The sequence below is a fragment of the Panthera tigris genome, chromosome X (genome assembly GCF_018350195.1).
Source record: "Panthera tigris isolate Pti1 chromosome X, P.tigris_Pti1_mat1.1, whole genome shotgun sequence".
NCBI lineage: Eukaryota > Metazoa > Chordata > Mammalia > Carnivora > Felidae > Panthera > Panthera tigris.
In genome coordinates, this window is record NC_056677.1 from 18033647 (window position 1) to 18052394 (window position 18748).

General features: G+C 42.6%; 1 protein-coding gene across 6 annotated transcripts in view; it reads left to right on the forward strand.

The window, feature by feature from the left end:
* Positions 1-2367: 2367 nt before the first annotated feature.
* Positions 2368-18748, forward strand: part of PHEX (phosphate regulating endopeptidase homolog X-linked) — a 232999-nt gene continuing 216618 nt past the window's right edge. The window contains exons 1-5 of one of the 6 annotated variants that reach the window (XM_042975236.1): positions 2368-2611; positions 3463-3737; positions 5053-5288; positions 9982-10050; positions 18256-18417. In XM_042975236.1, the coding sequence (XP_042831170.1) occupies positions 5171-5288; positions 9982-10050; positions 18256-18417 (349 nt within the window). In that variant the 5' untranslated portion in view covers positions 2368-2611; positions 3463-3737; positions 5053-5170. Of the gene's footprint in view, positions 2612-3462; positions 5289-8029; positions 10051-18255; positions 18418-18748 lie in introns of those variants that run through there. The other 5 variants (XM_042975235.1, XM_042975240.1, XM_042975237.1 and 2 more) reach the window with 5 other exon arrangements.

The window sequence follows — 18748 nt, forward strand, 5'->3', positions numbered from 1 at the left end:
CGGTTCAAGTTTCAGACCCGCGTCAGGCTCTGTGCTGACTGCTCAGAGCCTGGAGCCTGCTTGTGATTCTGTGTCTTCCCCTCTCTCTGCCTCTCCCCCACTTATGCTCTCTCAAAAATGAATAAACGTTAAAAAAAATGTTATAAAATCAAAAGAGAAAAAGAAATCCCCCTTTAGGCTCAGAAGTGAACAGTACAATACACGGATAGAAAGCCTTTCATATTTATATACCTGTCCTAGTGTTCACTTATGAGCATCAGCGAATCAGGAGATATTTTGTGCGTTGCTATTCTTGTTGCCCAACTGAACAAAGGTTTTCCTCATATTTAATGATGACTGCTGTTCCTGTTAAGGAAATAAGAGCTGATAATTAGTCTTTTCAACAAGAGAATTACAGGAGGCATAGTTTATCGCTTTTCCTAGGTCTCAAGAGTCATTTTGACATGCTACACCTACCTTCACTAATTACTTGAGGTAGATAAGCAAATTTATCAAGTAACAGGGCAGAGAGAAAAGAGGTTGGAATTTGAAACCTCTCAGGCCTTGAGACAAATACCTGCTGTGTGACCTTGGGCAAATCACTTAATAGCTCCGAACTTCAGTTTCCTCATCTGTAAAAGGAGACAGAACACCTAGCTAAGAAAGATGTTGAAAAAGATCAGAGATAATGTAAGTAATGAGTCTCATTGGTGGAAGGCCTGGGACTGGAACCCTCCCTAGTCTGAAGGACCTGCCAACAAGTAACAGAGCTCTGCCACTGCCCTCAGCTCTCGAGTTTTCGGCATTTAGCTCTTCTTTCTCTTTGTTCCCTCCCTCTCTCCCTCCTCCTTCCAGGGGATGGATGAATACATTTTTCAGGTTTTGAATCATTTCCTTCTTCCTCACTGAAATTGCAGCTCACATGGGATTTTACTGCCTGAAACAGAAGACCCTGTACAGCCAAGTAACAAGCAGATGCGCTCGTCTAGCATAAAGACTCAGCTTCAGTTGTCTTCCCGCCACTGAGGCAGGGCACAGGTTGCAGGATTCACTTACTTCTGGATGAATGATCTTACCTGTGAGTCCGGCGGGGAGAGATGTAAATGCCCAGGCAAGTCCCATGTTGGGGCGGGCTTTGGCCTGTCTGGAAGCCTTTCTTTTCCCTCAAGCTGTCTGTTCTTGCGGGTCCCCCTGGAAGTCTCCCCAACAAATCTGGCCCTCAGGGATTTCTACTTTCCTGGACACTTGTTGGCCTTTAGTGTTCTGTGACTAAGTTGCCAAGGGTTTTGCATATTTTTGTGACTGAGCCCAGTTTGCCAGTCTGGAATCTCTGGCATGGCTTCTTTGTCTTCCCTCACAGGGCCTTGTACGGGGCCAGGCACCCGAGAAATGCTCAAGAAATTTCTGCTGATTCCATTGACCGATTCTAGTTAAAGCTCCAGATAGTCCTGGATGTTCTTTTAAAATATTTTTTTAGATTTATGTATTTATGTATGTATGTATTTATTTATTTGTTTTAGAGAGACAACTTGTGTGAGCGGAGGAGAGGGGCAGAGGGAGAGAGAGAGAATCTTAAGCAGGCTGTATACTCAACACAGGGCTGGAACCCATGACCCTGGGATCATGACCTGAGCTGAAATCAGGGGTCAGACGCTCAAATGACTGAGCCACCCAGGTGCCCCGATCCTGAAGGTTCTTAATTGAAACAATTGAGTGGGTGCATACCAGATTATAAAGCGGACTTCCCTGCAGAGTGACTTTTCAGTTAACTAATTTTCACAGCTCTTGAGAAATTATAAAATTTTTTGACATCCTCCTTTTTTATCCCAGAATGACACTCTACCCCAAAACACACTAAGTAATATGCCATAGTTTTAATACAGTTTTAGACAAAGACACATTGACCAATTTCCCTAACACGACAGCTTGTATTCAGAGAACATCAAATGGAACGGTTTTGAGAAGCCGGCCGAGTGCGAGTGAACATTCTGCTTTCTGTATGTGTGCCACATAGGTAGTATCTTCTATTGCTCTTTAGTCCATGGTTTCCGTAAAGGGCCAGAGAGTAAATAAGCTTCATGGGTCATATCTGTGTTGCAGAGCGACTCAACTCTGACCTTGTAGCATGAAAGCCATCGTAGACAGTATGTAACTGAATGGGGGTGACTTTATTTCATAAAACTTTATTTACAAAAATAGGCAATGGGCCCGATTTGGCCCATGTGCCCTAGTTTGCAAACCCTTACTTTTGTCTCTTGTAAGCACTCATTATATTTCTCTGTACTTTGAACTTCTTTATTTTGCTATAATTTTTTTTCTGAGCTACAACTTTTTTCTTTTCTCTTTAAGATTTTTTAAAAAGTAATTTCTATACCCAATGCGGGGCTTGAACCCACAACCCTGAGATCATGAGTAGCAAGCTCCACTGACTGAGCCAGCCAGGCACCCCGTCTGTGCTACAAATGTGTTTTTCAATGTAGTTTGAGTGAAAGATAATTGACATCTCCCAAAAGGTAGAAAAATTAATGCAGAAAATGGCACAGAATGAAGACTGCACCTTCTAATGGGTGATTCACTGGCACCATTTCTCCTACCAATCCTCACCCACTCTCAAGTCTTCCTTATTCCTTTGGTGAGTAAAATAAAACTTCATTTCTTGCATTACATGAACAAACTGTATTTATTTTCAACACCGCACAAGTTATTACTTTTATAGGCTTGTTTTCATTGTTGAGTTAATACATTTTCTTTCTGCATTTGCACATCTTAGTTTGGGATGGACTGCATCATAGTTTTCCTATTACAATTAACGGAAGTATTTTTTGGTTTAATGGCTTTTCACTTTGCAATTGAGAGTTCAGGAATGATTTCATGTGGTTAAGTGATGGATAGGTGTAGATCAGGGTAAGTCCCCATTGCCCTCACCTCTGGGGAAATCACCATTCCAAGGTGGGTGAAGGCTACCCCAGCCGGCAACCAGCAGCCACCACTGCATGCTAGTCTGGACCCAGAAGGTGTGAGGAGACTTAGAGAAGAAAGGAAAGCTGGAGGAGGTGGGTCCTGGTGTCACGTTTGTGTGTATGGCCTCTCCCACGTGCACAGGGACCTCTCTCAAGCAGGCAAACAGTGTATGGCAGTGATCCTCTCTCCCCACCTTCCCCTTTCCTGAGTTTGCTATGCTGCTTGAGGTTGATCCTTGGGTCTCAGTGTTGTCATTTGCAAACCAGAGATAAAAAAAAAAATACCTTTGCCATCAAGCACGTAAGTTTACCATGAAGTTAAAATGGGATATGAAAGTGCTACACCTAGGTGATGTATCGTTATCATTTGAGCATTTAGAAGGAATTGGGAGCCTGAGAGACCCCCAGACACTAACATCTGAGTTTCCTCAAGCTGCTTTTTAAGAGTGAATGCCTGGAGCTAACTTGCCTGATTTTCCTTGTTCTTATTTCTCCCTTCACTGCTATGGGCCATGGGCTGTAGGTGCTGGGGCTGTAGCATTGAACTTGATGGACATGATTCCTGACTTCATGGAGCTCACAGTCTTAAGAAGTACTATGGAGTCAAGTCCAAAAACTCTTCTGAGAATCCCATCCTAGGAGCCAAAGGCCTGCTAAGATGTGTATGGTGTAACAGCAACAAAATAACATCAACAGCTAATGAGCACATAATATCTACAATATACTGTGATGTCATAATTTGGACAAACGCTTATGCTTTTCTGGCTTTGGAGCAACATGAAATGAGCAGAAAGTAAGGTAGGATGTGCTTTGGAATAAACCTCAGAAGAATCCCATGCTAAGGATCTAAGACCTGACCAAGACCAGCCGGATAGGACCATGAACACGTGGCCATGTTATACTGGGCTCAACAGCGTCTGCTAGCTCTGGTGTGACACACAAGGCCATGGGCACAAGTTTTGCATGACAACTGTGCTCTACTGGTTTTCAGACTGAGCCTCCATCCCCACCCCCACTGTCCTATGACCTATAGTGAAACAAAAGCAGATAAGTAGTAATTGTGTTGAGAATTAATGATATTTGTATCACTGGATAATAAAATCGGTAGCATTTCAATAGCATTGGGATCTCAGTTGCCCTTCCCCATGAAGAAAGCAGATTGTCATAATTTAAATTGTTAGCATAATTAAAGAAATCAAAGACCCAGTCATTAACTGAGTCTTTCCAGAGAAACAAATTGCCTTTGATTTTATCCTGCAGAATCTGCTGAAATGGGCATTTTATGTAAACACAAAACTATGAACCAATGGCTCCCTCCATGGGACTGGAGGACAAAATACCTGGGGGCACTTTCCATCAAAACATGCAGGGAAGCAAAAATCTTTTACCATCTCTTCTGTGGTTGCTAATAAGCTGAATTCGATCACTTACCCGCGTTCTGTACAATTCCTAGCACCACAGAGAGGAAATGCTTTTTCCTTTTCCTTAAAAAAAATTCCAGTCAAAACCATCAGCCTCCGTAGGTTGTCTTAATTGCTACTTTGCACTGCACTGGACTGTGACTCTGATTTTTGGCACATGCCGTCATACACAAAGTTCCTAAAATAAAATGCTCCAGGATATCCCAGGAACTCTTAGAGGGCTTTAAAAAGGGACTTGCACACAGAAACAATATCTTTGATGGAGACCATTCAGGCGAGCAGAATGATTATTGCAAAAGAATTACGTGATTCATTGAGACCTTAAAGTGGGTCCGGAGAATCCTTGCCACCTAACTTATCATGGTTTGGAAGAGTTTGATGAGAATCCAGTTTTGATAAAGACAATTGTTTTTTCCTCCCCAAGTGACTATACATTTAAATAGCTAAAACATCTGTTCAGCAGCATAGTAAAACATGTACACTCAGAACGCCTGAGAGAAGAGCCTGCCAAACAATCGGTTGAGAGGGACTTTGCTGGGGGGAGAGCCCCAAGATAAAGCAACCACTGTTTGTTTTGTCTGGTCAGGGGGAAAGCCAAGGCAACCAATATTTTGGGTTTCTTTTATTTCATTTGTGAAGAAATATTTGAGAAAGGGTGGCGAGGGAAGATTTTCTGATGGGATTTTTTAAAGCTGTCTTTTAGTAGAAGAGCAAGAGAACCTTGGATGTCAACGCCTCACAGGTTCTTGAGACCAGCCACCAAACCACAAAAAGTGACTTTCTCTTCGCGTGGCCTCTACGTCCCTCCTGATGGAAGCAGAAATGGGGAGCAGCACGGAGCCTGGAAAAACAGCCAACAGAGGTACTCGAATCGCCCTGGTTGTGTTCATTGGTGGCACTCTGGTGCTGGGCACGATCCTCTTTCTAGGTAAGTGGGGCGGTGAGGCCAGGGAACAGGGCGAGTGCAGTTAAGTGTCCTTGTGCTTTATCCTGGCAAACCTTGTCAGGATGCAGGCGGGGGGTGGGGGGCCGCTTGCACGTGTTAGTAGGTGGCGTGGCCTTAGCTTCTATTAAATATGTAAGTGCGAAAGGGGCCTTTTCTTTAGGACGCGGAATGAATAAATACGCCCAAGCACGAGGCATATAGTCCATAATGTGAAGTGGGTATAAAGTGGATTCCGGTGGCTGGAGGATTTGGTCATACTGGGCAAACATTTTCTTTACGCGTTACATTACATTTAGCAGAATGAATGTTTGTGATTTCATAGTCAGATACTTTCATTTATTTTGTGAGGAAAGACTTTTACATTGTGATCAAAACCACGCTGGAATTTTTTGCCCCTTTGATTTTTGTTAATGTTTGCCTGAACGAATCATGAAATTTAACTAAAAAAAAAAAAATACAAAGCAGTCTTTAAATATGCACCTTGATGATATTCTTCAGTGCCTTTCTAATCCAGTGACTCTGGTGGGATGAAATGTTAACTCTGCCTTTCTAGTAGATTTAAAAATTAATATGAAGGAAAACAGAGGTTTTCCTTCCAGCATTTGAAAGGTACTGGGATTCAATTATTGTAATGACTCTTGGTAAGAATGATGTACCCAGAGAGCATATGTGATGAAAAGCACATTCCTATGAATAAGGATGAAATGTCTTGGAAAGGGGACACAGGTGTTCTAAAATTGTAGGCATTTTGAGCCCTTGATTATTACCCTTTGTGTTTTTTTCATACAGCCCATACTATTTCACTAGCTTGAAAGGTATATAGGAACAAGCCCTATATTTAGGAGAGTTTAGGTGCAGTCTGAAATACAGCAAGCCTGGAAACATTCTTTGGTGTGTACAGGTTTCAGGAGGCCATGTTTGTTTTGGCAAGGGAAATCAGTGATTAAACTTTACAAGAGTTAGGGTTGTGTGGTTGAAAACTCTGCTAAAAGCAGCCAACCATCTTTCCATGTTTTCTGTGGCTGAAGATTTAGGAAATTAGATAGGTTTATTGCTTTCAATATACAGCTAACCTCCTACTCCCGCAACTGAATTTGTGGCTCTCAAACACTTTTCTGAGATTTCTCAGCACTTGGGATTTAGACGTGTCCTACCCTGAAGTACAAACAGGAGGAAAAGTGATACAGGCATGCCGAGGGACTACATAGGATGTGGGAAGTGAGTGCAAAGTTAGACTATTTGTGTTTTGCGAACACTCCTACACTCAAAAATCCCAATGATGATTGCTTATTGAAAAATATGTGCTCTTTTTAACGATGTTACTATTGCTTGAGCATTTTGAAATTCCACCATTATGATTACATTCTGAGGCTGTTCCATATTAGTTGGAATATTCTCAATGGCAGCAAATCTTTGTTCTTTAAGAGGAGATGATTCTTTGGAAACAGCTCTAAAGGTTTTAGAGCATAGTAAAGTTCATGAAGCCAGGCAATGCTATTATGGGTAAGGAGGCCTGCATAAAGCAGAAAAAAATAACTTTGCAGTGTGCCCAGTAACCTGGCTCTTACTGCAGATTTCTAAGAGCAGCCTGAATGATGTTAGAGAATAAAGGTGTGGCCTCCCGACACCCTCACTACTCAGTGCGGTCCATGGACCAGCAGCATCAGCACCACTTGGGAGCCTGCGCTTCAGCCCAAGACCCACTAATTCAGAATCTGTGTTTTCATAAGACCTCCAGGCGATTCATTTGCAAATTAAAGTTTGAGAAGCATTGCTTTAGCTGACCACGTCCATTTGGATGTATACATTTGGGGATATTTGCTTTAAGATAAATGCACATTCTTTAGTAGCTTTTGTCAAACATCTCTGCACTGTTTCAGCCTTCCTTCAGCCAGACCCTTCTTTACTGCCTAGTCCCCCAGGCTCTGCCAGCCACCTCCACCCTGCACCTAGTGAAGTCCTCGTCTGAAAATCTCTAGGGACCTGAAAGGCAATGCTCTGTGTGACAATATTCTGGTTAAGTCCTCTTCTCCTCAAGGTGCTTGCTGGTTGATATTTTTTCTGTCTGTTCAATTTCAGGCACAGGTCTGCAATTTCTAGCATCCCTCTTTGTATTTTAGGTTCTGGGCTAATCTCTTTCCTAAATCTTAGTCCTGCCACAGTAAGAGCGACTGCCACTGGCCTTGGGGTGGTCTCAGAGAAGCTACAGTAATAGAATTTAAAACGACAGGTATAACCATATGCCAATAATCAGTTTATTTTAAAGTGTCCTTTCTTTTCCTCCTCCCTCACCTCTTCATCCCCACAGTCTCTTTCTCAAATGCAATGGTGGGCAAACTTTTTCTGGAAAGGGTCAGATAATAAATGTTTTCAGCTTTCTGGGCCATACAGTCTCTGTTGCTGCTACTTGACCCTGTCGTGGCAAGAAAGCGACCGCGGACAAATGTGTACACAAATGCGCATGACTGTGTTCTGATATAATTTGATTTCTGAACATTGAAATTTGAATTTCAGATCATTTTATGAAATATTCTTCTTGTGGTTTTTTCCAACCATTAAAACACATAAAAATCATTTTTAGCTCACAGGCTGTACAGAAACTGGCAGGAGACTGGACTTGGCCCCATGGGCCATAGTATGCTGAGCCCGTGCTTTATGGTTCTTCTCATGCTGCCGATATGTGGATGACTCCACTGCATTCTGAGGTCATTTCCACTGGTTACAGAAAAATCTAAAATGAGAAACCAAACTGTTGTTAAGTTTTTTTTAAAGCACCTAACCAGTAAAAAGTAATACTATCATGTTTTATATTAAAAATGTTTTCCTTGTTGTCCTGATGTCTCTCACCTGCACCCTAACATTATCTGGGTTTGTTGATCCTTATTTATTTGTGGGATCTCAACCCTGCATGGATATAATGCTCTTCCTCGAGGGGTGAGGTCTGTCTGCATCTCAATTAATTTAATTTAAACCTCCCTTTTACTCATATTCAGATAAAGATACCTAGTTCTGCTTCCTTAGAGGGTTTGGGTCAAGAATTCTTTTCCATGAAAGTGGTAACTCTTTAAGTACAGCATTTCATTAGCTTTTTTTAAACAAATAAGATAAGGCTAGTATCAAGGTGGTACTGTTCGTAATCATAACAATGTTGCTTATAATAAGGCTTATTTTCTCATTGTAAAAAATAACACAGGCTCATCAAAGAACATTTGGTAAACATATAGAAGTAGACTGAAGGGAAAACGTCCCCCATGGTTCCCTCACCCAGTCCTAAGAAAATATTCCATACTAATGTTTATGCTGCACATTTATATTTTTATCTAACTTTTCTTTGCTCTTTAAAGAAATCAAAACACACCATTATGCTAAGATACTTCTTAAAGATAGGCCCGAGATGTTCCATAGGCAGTTTTCTTGTATCTGTATTGTATCACCAGTAAAAAGGCTGTTTGGAGGATGGCAGCAAAGAACAAAGACAAAGCAGGCTCCTCTTACAGTGTGGGTTAATAAAGAATACAAATCGTCACACTGACAACAGATGTACAGGTCTTCCATTTCTAGCAGAAATATCGGTACCGCTATGCTTTCTGATCCTGCTTCTCAGTGGACAATGCCACAGAAAGCCTTGGCTACCCTTCACCCTCCACCATCCATCTCCCCACGGTCACATCTCCAAATGATTCCTTATTTCTGCTCACAGAGTACAGCAGTAATGAACCCCCCTTAACTTCCTTGGCTACCAAGAACATTTTCGAAATCTAAACCCACATCTGCTAATGCCCAGGTGCTGCCTGGAGTTGACAAACAGGGCACCCTTCTGTCTTTCTGCAGACATCCATTTAGATAATATTGCCAGCCAGATGGGTGAAATTAAGCTATTGGTGAAAAGCTAATTCCATCTCACAGGGTTTTGGTTTTGTTTTGTTCTGGTGGAAGTAGTTGGAAGCTTGGCCCACATGCTGCCTCTGTCCAATAGCTATGCTGAGCTAGATGGCTGAATAATATCCAGTGTACTCCCCCAACCCCTTCACAGATCTACGGATAGTTCACAAAAGATTCAGAACTTGAAATGCTAATTTTCTCCTTGCACTCTGGATTTGCTCCCAATGGTATGGTTGGTAAGTTTCACTTTTTTTCCCATCTCTAAAATGAGAATGTAGTTGTAAACAAAAAGAGTGAAATTCTGAGACTTAAGTCACGGATAATTGGAGATGCAGGAGACTTTAGAGATCAGCTAGCCCAGAGGCCCTCACACCTGAGCCTGCATCACAATCACCTGGGGGGCTTGCAAAAATGCAAATGGCTGGGCCCCACCCCCACAGTTTCTGATTCAGGTCAGAGGTGGGGCTCAGTAATTTGCCTTTCTAAAGAGCTGCCGGGGCGGGGGCAGTGGATGCCTGGACACCCACTCTGAGAAGCACTGGTCTAATTGTACCCCCTCATCTTATATTCCAGAGAACCGAATTTCAGAGCAGCCAAGAGGCTCACCAAGGTTACTTAGCTTGTGACCAGAGTCTGGCCCTGAGATAATGAGCCAAGTGGATTTTTCAATTCTGTGTCAATGCTGAGAAGGATGAACTGACATCACGTGTCTAGCATATGTGCCTGACTGTGGGTTACCTGATGGTGGTCTGCTACCAGCCAGTCATTTCTTTATTTTGGTCTGTTTTTTCAGTGAGTCAAGGTTTCTTAAGTCTCCAAGCTAAACAGGAGTACTGCCTGAAGCCGGAATGCATCGAAGCTGGTAAGTCAGTTCTCCCTCCTGTGTCAAGATATAATTATGGTACCTTGGGGAGAGGAAGAGAAAACAGGTGGTATTTTTAGTATTCTGTTTGCTTGAGGTTTACCATGTACGAAATGCAAGTTTGATGAAATTGAAAGTTTACTTTCGAGTCTCTGTGTGAAGTTGTGGAGTGCAGGTTTCCTGTTTTCGTTTTCTTGGCGGAAAAACAGCTGTGCGGCGTTCCAAGTCATTGTATGGAAATCGGGAAGGGCTTTAGAAGGCCCGATGGCCTTTCTTAAGACCCGAGCAGAGAGACCATCCGCATTCTTTGGGCCTCAGCTCGATATATGTCCGTATTTACCATAAGCAGTCTCTCTGAATCATTTGGTCAGTGGGTCTGACCTGTCAGCCTCCGAGCAGGAACCCTCTGTAAATCTGTGCTTCCGCAGTCACGTGGAATCACTTCAGGGCCTGGAGAGTCAAGCTTTTCTTGAGGTGACTGGGCCATGTATCAGTGGGTGCTCCACAATGAATATGAGGGTTTCAAGTTGCCTCAGTTTTGCCACAGCTATTATATTCCGTCTGTAGGGAAGAGGGTTAGGGTCTAGATTTGCAGGGCCCAGAGTCCAGCCTCCCACCACCCCCCACCCCGTTCTTTAAGTGGCAGGAACACTAACTTATTTTCCAAGGGGAAAGTCATAAGGAGGAATTAAGCACATGGCCCTTCCACTTCCTCTTGGTCTTAAGAGATTAATGAATTAATTTGCCAAATATTTGCTGCAAGTCAGGCCCTGACGTAGCAGTGAAGGTGAATGATCAGGTAGGGGAAGAAAGACCATCAATACACATGAGGTGATCACTGTGCAAGAAAAATACCGACTAGTGGTAATGTTATGCAGAAAATCAAAATATTAAAGTAGGACACTGTGATAGCAAGTGACCGGATGGCTAGACTGAAAAGGCTGAGAAAGTAATGCTCAAGTGACCCTGAATGAGAAGGGACGTGCTGTGGGAAGATCGAGGAAAGGGCTTTCCAGGTATGGGGAACAGCTGGGGCAAAGGTCCCGGAGCGGAAGAGCTTACTGGGTGAAGGGGCAGAGGGCAGGTGATGAGGGTCAGTGGGGAACCCAGGTGCCAGTGATTGTGGGGTTGTCCTAAATGTACTCAAAAGCCTCCGGAAGGTTTTGAGAAAGAGACATGATCTTATTAGCATTTAAAAAGATCTCAGCGGAGTCTCTCTGGGTGGTGAAGAGAGCATAGGGAGCAAGATGGAAGAAGGTCATCAGGCAGGAGCTTATTTCAGTAAGCCAGATGAGAGGTGATGCTGTCTTGAATTCTGAGATGGAAGGGCACAGTGTACAGGGTTTAGGCACCAGAGGGCTGTGAAAGGATTTGATGTGCGTTGTGAGAAAAGGCAGGGAATCAAGGTAATGCTTAAATTTTTAGAGGTGGCAGTGATTGAGATGGAGAAGACTCAGGTGAAAAAGCTTTTAGATTCAGCGGCCTTATACAAAGGTAATGGATTAGACAATTATGTTATTTTTTTGTCCTATTCTTGATCGATCGATATATATCTTTTAACCAGGCATTGTGTTAAGAGACCTACAGGTGCCATGTCATAAAATCTTCATTAGAACCTGGTGATGTCAGTGCTATCACCAGGCCCAACTAGAGATGAGGATATGGAGGCTTCCAGAAGCTAAATAACTTGCCCAGGGTCACCTCCTGAATTAGCAGGCTGGCTTCATGTCTGTTTGCTCTCCATCATTGCTTTGGTGCCCTAAGGCCGTGCCACGAAACTCTTTGGCCTTGGTCCTGTCTTGCTCTTTTTTCACGATACTGTAGACCTACTAGTGTGAGGTGACTAGACAATCGTTTCAGCTTCCTGATCTCATCCCAGGAATGGCAAGAACGCTTTGGGAATTCCCATGCCCTTTCCTGTTTCCACCTTGAGCAGCTGACCTAGAGTTTCCCAGTGGAGAGAAGATGGCCTAGAGTAGAGTGGGGCACCAGGTGGGGCTGTCAGAAATCAGATTTTAGTCTTCATGTCACCTTGTGCTTTTGCTGTGGTACAGTCCTTGCAGATGTGTGAGAATGAAATTTTTGAACTAAAAACTTTTCATTTTGAGTTTAGGCAACTTTTTGTATGGACAGCCACTTACTGCATGTGTTTTATCTCTATTTACACATCGTAATAATGCAAGAGGAAAACTTACAGAATGACATTTGATAATGTCGCCTCCTGCCAGCTAGTGTGTTTTGCCTGGCTGTTCTGTTTTTAATTTTCACGTTGGCGAATGGCTTTCTAATATTGAAAAAATTACTGATTTTTCTGTTTCTGTGAGGAAAGCCTCACCAAGGATACATCCTTTTCAGTGTAACATGAGCTTCACTGTGCTTAGGGGCCTGCAAAACAGCTGTTAAGTATACACTGAATAAATGTGGCCCAAGGAAGTTCTCAAATGAGAAAAGGTGGGAAGGTTTGGGGCCCAAGTGCATGGGCAAGGGAGCGGGGGTACCCTAGTGAGTGCGTGCGTGGGCGGGACCTGCGTGGGGGCGCGTGCGTGGGTGAGGGAGCGGGCCCGCGTGGGTGCGTGCTTGCACGTGTGTGGGCGATGGAGGAGGGGCTGCCTGCGAACGAGGGCAAGTGAGGGGGCCTGCGTGGGTGTGTGTGGGGGGGTGGGGGGTGGTGCCGCGTGTGTGAGCTCTGCATGATGGAAGACAAAAGTGACTGATCACCTTCTGGACCTTTTCTGAACAGGTGCCACCCCCTTCTGAGATATCTGCTGTCTTTAGTTCTCTTTTCCTCCTCTTCTCCATATCCTCTTCTCCTAGTCCCGCTTTCAAATTAAGAGGTGGAGAAAGATGTCAAGGAAAGGGCATATTAATCATGGGTAAGGGCAGACAGGCTGACCTGAGTTTGAAGCATGATGTGGCCACTTGAAAACCACATGATCTTGGGCTAATTACATAAACATCCTAAGCCTCTTGTTCACCCTCTGTGAAATGGGAATACTGGTTTTTACTTAGAATACTAGTTGTGAGACTAGAAGAAAAACAATGGCGGCAGTTGTAGAAGTAATCCGGGTCCACAATGCGTAATTCTTAACCCCAGACCCAGAGAGCATTTTAACTGTCAGTTTGCAAGACTAGACCTGATCTCAGTTCTTAGGATGGCAAAAGTAGATCTTAATTCATGTCAGGCTGTTGTGGGTGTTCTTTATCCCATTTTGGAAAATATGCATGTATTTCTTGTGGAATTATTAATGTGCTTGATTCAGGAGTGCCACTCCAGACATTGCTGGGGGTAGTAAATTATCTGTGGTTATATGCACTGTATTAGTTTTGGAAAATCTGAAAATCTATGATCTCTGAAACCTATCTTACCTCAACAGTTTCAGATAAATAGGGAATGGTAATAGCAAAAAATTATATGTATGGTTGCCAGCTTTAGCTACATATGTACATTCAGGATGCTCAGTTAAATTTGCATTGCAGGTAGACAACAACTGCTATTTTTTTTGGTACATGCCCCCTGAAATACTTGGTACGTACCTAAAGTATAAATGCGGTCATTGATCTGAAATTCAAATATCACTAGGCATTTTGTATTTTATTTGGCAACTGTATTTATTTGGCAGTATGCCTGACACTGCTCTAAACACTTAATGTGTATTTACTCATTTAATTCTGATGAAGATCCTGTGGCAGTCATCCCTTTTTACAGATGAGGAAACTGAGAGGTTAAGTAACCTGCCCAAGGTTACATAGTCTTTTTTTTTTTTTTTTTAACGTTTATTTATTTTTTCAGAAGAAGGCAGGGAGCACATGTGGATGAGGGGTGGATAGAGAGGGAGAAAGAATCCCAAGCAGTCTCCACACTGATCACAGAGCACAATGTGGGTCTTGATCCCATAAACTGTGAGATTACAACCTGAGTGGAAATGAAGAGTCAGATGCTTAACCAACTGAGCCACCCAGGCACCCCATGTTACATAGCTTGTGCATGATGTTGCTGGCATTTATTTATTTATTAAAAAAATTTTTTTTAATGTTTAGTTCCGAGACAGAGAGCATGAGTGGGGGAGGGGCAGAGAGAGAGAGGGAGACACAGAATCATAAGCAGGCTCCAGGCTCTGAGCTATCAGCACAGAGCCCTATTCGGGGCTCAAACTCACGGACCGTGAGATCATGACCTGAGCCAAAGTCGGTCGCTCAACCGACTGAGCCACCCAGGTGCCCCTGATGTTGCTGGCATTTAAACCCAGGTAGTCTGGCCCCAGATGATGCTGTACTGAAAAGGTCTGTTCCTGGCACAGAGGAAATGCTCATTATTAAGGATTTCATTATTACCGCCACCACCTTCTCTCTTAAGCCTTGATTAAACTTGAAAACTCAGGCTGGTATGTGGGGTGTGATGCTTCCACCTCTACATAAACACTAGTAAGAGACCACATAGTCATTTGCCTTATATGCAATAACTAAAGAGAACACATAGCCTGGCCTTTCACAGCTTTCTTTGATCATCATGTTTCTTTTATTAAAACAAGACATGGGGCGCCTGGGTGGCTCAGTCGGTTAAGCATCCGACTTCAGCTCAGGTCATGATCTCGCGGTCCGTGAGTTCGAGCCCTGCGTCGGGCTCTGGGCTGATGGCTCAGAGCCTGGAACCTGCTTCCGATTCTGTGTCTCCCTCTCTATCTGCCCCTCCCCCATTCATACTCTGTCTCTGTCTCAAAAATAAATAAACATTAAAAAAAAATTAAAACAAAAAACAAGACTACTTGGGTTTTCTCCATGGAACTGAGCAGGGGAAAAGGAGTTGTGGTGTCTTGACAACTGTGGTCCCCCTGAAGTCTCAGTTGTCCTGCAGAAAGCACAGCCCTGTGCCCAGCTGTGAATTCTGAATGATGGATTAGGAGGTTGAAACTAGAGTTTTCCTACTCAGTGGGCTGACTTCCAAATTCTGTGTGAGTGATGTATTCCCCCACCTTACGTCAGGGCTGAGGTCAGAGTGGATCCTGCAGTTTTGGTAGGTACCTGCACGAATACTGAGAAGATGGGAGAGAATACATTTGAGGCTGGGGGCAGAGGGAGGTTTGGGAAGGTGGCCAGAAAGCAGTGTGCTTATGTGAATAAAAATGTTTGTGAAGGTTCTTGTGTGTGATTGTAAATATTGTGTGGCACTGAAACTTGTATAATTGATGTCACTGGGGTGTCATGTAGCAGATTTATTCTGTGGCTATACAGCCAGAATCATCATGAATACAAACTGAAATAAAGATCTTGTATGTTCTAGCTTATTTGCATATTTATTAATGATAAAGTAGTAGCAGTAAGTAAAAATGTAATTGGAGACCACTGAATTAATTCTGGAAGATGAAAATATTAAACCAGTTTTAAATTTATCAAACTTCTAAACCAGTTTTTTTCTTTGTCTTTTTTGGGGGGGAAGGGGTGAAGTGCTGGGGATTTTGAAGTCCTACAGAAACTAGGATATTAGTACATCATTCACTTTATCGAGGACAAAAAGCTGTTGAAAATTTTCATGGCAAGTCTAGGCCAGAGAAATATCTAGCCTTAGGGTTTTTTTTGTTTAATTTTTTAAATTATTTTTAAATTGACATCCAAGTTAGCATATAGGGAAGTGATGATTTCAGGAGTAGATTCCTTAATGCCCTTTACCCATTTAGCCCATCCCCCCTGCCATACCCCTCCAGTAACCCTCTGTTTGTTCTCCATGTTTAAGAGTCTCTTATGTTTTGTCCCCCTCCCTGTTTTTATATTAGTTTTCCTTCCCTTCCCTTATGTTCATCTGTTTTGTATCTTTAAGCCCTCATGAGTGAAGTCATGATATTTGTCTTTCTGTGACTAATTTCGCTTAGCATAATACCCTTTAGTTCCATCCACGTAGTTGCAAATGGCAAGATTTCATTCTTTTTGATTTCCAAGTAACACTCCATAGTATATATATACCACATCTTCTTTATCCATTCATCTATTGATGGACATTTGGGCTCTTTCCATACTTTGGCTATTGTTGATAGTGCTGCTATAAACACTGGGGTACAAGTGCCCCTATGTATCAGTACTCCTGTATCCCTTGGGTAAATTCCTAGCAGTGGTATTGCTGGGTGGTAGGGTAGTTCCATTTTTAATTTTTTGAGGAACCTCCACACTGTTTTCCAGAGTGGCTGCACCAGTTTGCATTCCCACCAACAATGCAAAAGAGATCCTCTTTCTCCGCATCCTCGCCACCATCTGTTGTTGCCTGAGTTGTTCATGTTAGCCAGTCTGACAGGTGGGAGGTGGTATTCTCATTGTGGTTTTGGTTTGTATTTCCCTGCTGATGAGTGATGTTGAGCTTTTTTCATGTGTCTGTTAGTCATCTGGATGTCTTCTTTGGAGAAGTGTCTATTCATGTCTTTTGCCCATTTCTTCACTGGAGTTTTTGTTTTTTGGGTGTGGAGTTTGCTAAGTTCTTTATAGATTTTGGATACTAACCCTTTATCTGATATGCCATTTGCAAATATCTTCTCCCATTCTGTCGGTGGCCTTTTAGTTTCGCTGATTGTTTCCTTGGCTGTGCAGAAGCTTTTTATCTTGATGAGGTCCCAATAGTTCATTTTTGTTTTTGTTTCTCTTACCTCTGGAGATGTGTTGAGAAATTGCTGCTCTAGCCTTAGGTTTAAACCTGGAGGACACATGTAGCAAACTGATAATTGGCACATATAAATTTATGCAGATATTTGGGCAATTCCTTCTTATTTAGCTGAAAACTCATTGGGTTTTATTAGTTCATATAAATATATTCTGCCATTAATTAAAGTATGAAAATTACCCAGAATGTCATCTTTCCAATGTCATTGAAATATTGGCCACTTTTTTGTTTTAAATCAGTGCATATCTTTGTGTTAGAGTGGTAGCCAGCAGCTGTGTGACAGAAGAGAGTTGGAGTTCTGTATTAGGAGTTTTGGAACCTTCTCATATTTTAACGAAAGATTTTTTTGAAGCTCATTTTTTTAAAGCTCATGGATACATATTTAAGTATGCACATACTTCCTATCTATTGACTATGTTTCACGTGTAATTGTGTGTGGGCTTATGAAAGAGGAAGAAATGGTAAATCAGTCTATTGTGTCTTTCTGTTAACACAAGTACTCAGTTCTGTCCTGTTTGCTGGGCAAGAAGGGCCCTGCCCTCATTTACACTGCCCCACTTTGCCTTCCTCTGGCCGTGCCTCTCCCTGAATCCAGGGCCAAGTCAGCAGTCATATCCTTTTATAACCCAGAATTCCCTGCTAAATGGCCCTGAGCCTCCCTGCAGGGCCCATGGGGATCTCTTCCAGGAATTCATTCCTCTGAGAGCTACATTGTATATCCAGGGGCTCAAGAATGCATACCTGGCTTTCCAAGTCTTTATGAAGGTATATTGTAAATATATCTTTTAGAGATTTAGATATGACCTGTGGGCCTCTGTTTCACTTAGCCTTCACTGTGGAACAAACTACCCCCAAACCTTAGCGTCCTGAAACATGAGTGGTTTACTATTTCTTATGCTTCCGTGGGTTCATTGGGAGTTTCTCTGTTGCTGTTGCCTACGCTCATTCATACAGCTGTATTCAGCTGGAGGGTCATCTGGCCTGGAAGGTTCCTGATGGCTTCAGTCTGCTGATTTGGTTAGTTTCTGTGTGGCCTCACCTCCTTTACGAGGCTTTGTCATAGGGCTCCATTCAAAGGGAATTAACATGGAAGGTACAAGGCCCTTTTAAGGCCTAGCTTTGAAACTCAAAAACAGTCACTCTGCTATATTCTGGTGGTCACAGTAAGTCACAAGGCCAACCTAGATTTCTGACAGGAGAAGTAGATCCTATCACTTGATGGAATGAGTCACAAAATCACGCTGCAAAAAGAGGAGAGGGATGGAAGGAAATGTTGCACACATCTTTGCAGACAGTATACCAAAGGCTCCGTTTGTATTCGTGTCCCATGGCCCACAGATGTTAGGGGCAGTGCTGCAAAAACCATAAATACCACCAAGCTTTTGCCTACTCAATCTGATTATGGTAATTTCATATCGTGAAGTTGATTTGGGGAGTCATTTGAGAGGAAAAGTAAAAGCCAAGGCTTGGAAACTGGTTCATGTGAAATTGTTGTTTAATTTGGAAGAGAATAGTACATAGTGTTCAGTGCTTGTCATTAATCCTATGATTTTCTTTTTAAATAGCTGCTGCTATCTTGAGTAAGGTAAATCTCTCTGTGGACCCTTGTGATAATTTCTTCCGGTTCGCTTGTGATGGCTGGATACAGAATAATCCAATTCCTGAAGATATGCCAAGCTATGGGGTTTACCCTTGGCTGAGACATAACGTTGACCTCAAGTTGAAGGGTAAGTTTCTACTGGGGTTTGGTGATTTCTTTTTAGAGAGCAGTACTTGACAAGAAAAACACAGTTTTGGATTTGAAGCATGCCTGCTTACTTTTTAACTAAATTCATTTCCAAGGCTTTTAAAAACAAAATATTGAAAGGAAAATAGTAGGATTTTATTCTCCCACACCTCATACACAAGCCTTCGCACAGGCTTCATTACGTTTGCATTTGGTAATAGTAAGTTCTGCTGAAGGGTAAATAGCATTTCATGGAGACTGGGAGCAAAGGAATGGTTAATGAAAGTTATTTTATATCAATATACTTATTTGTCTCTTGTGTTCAGAGCAAA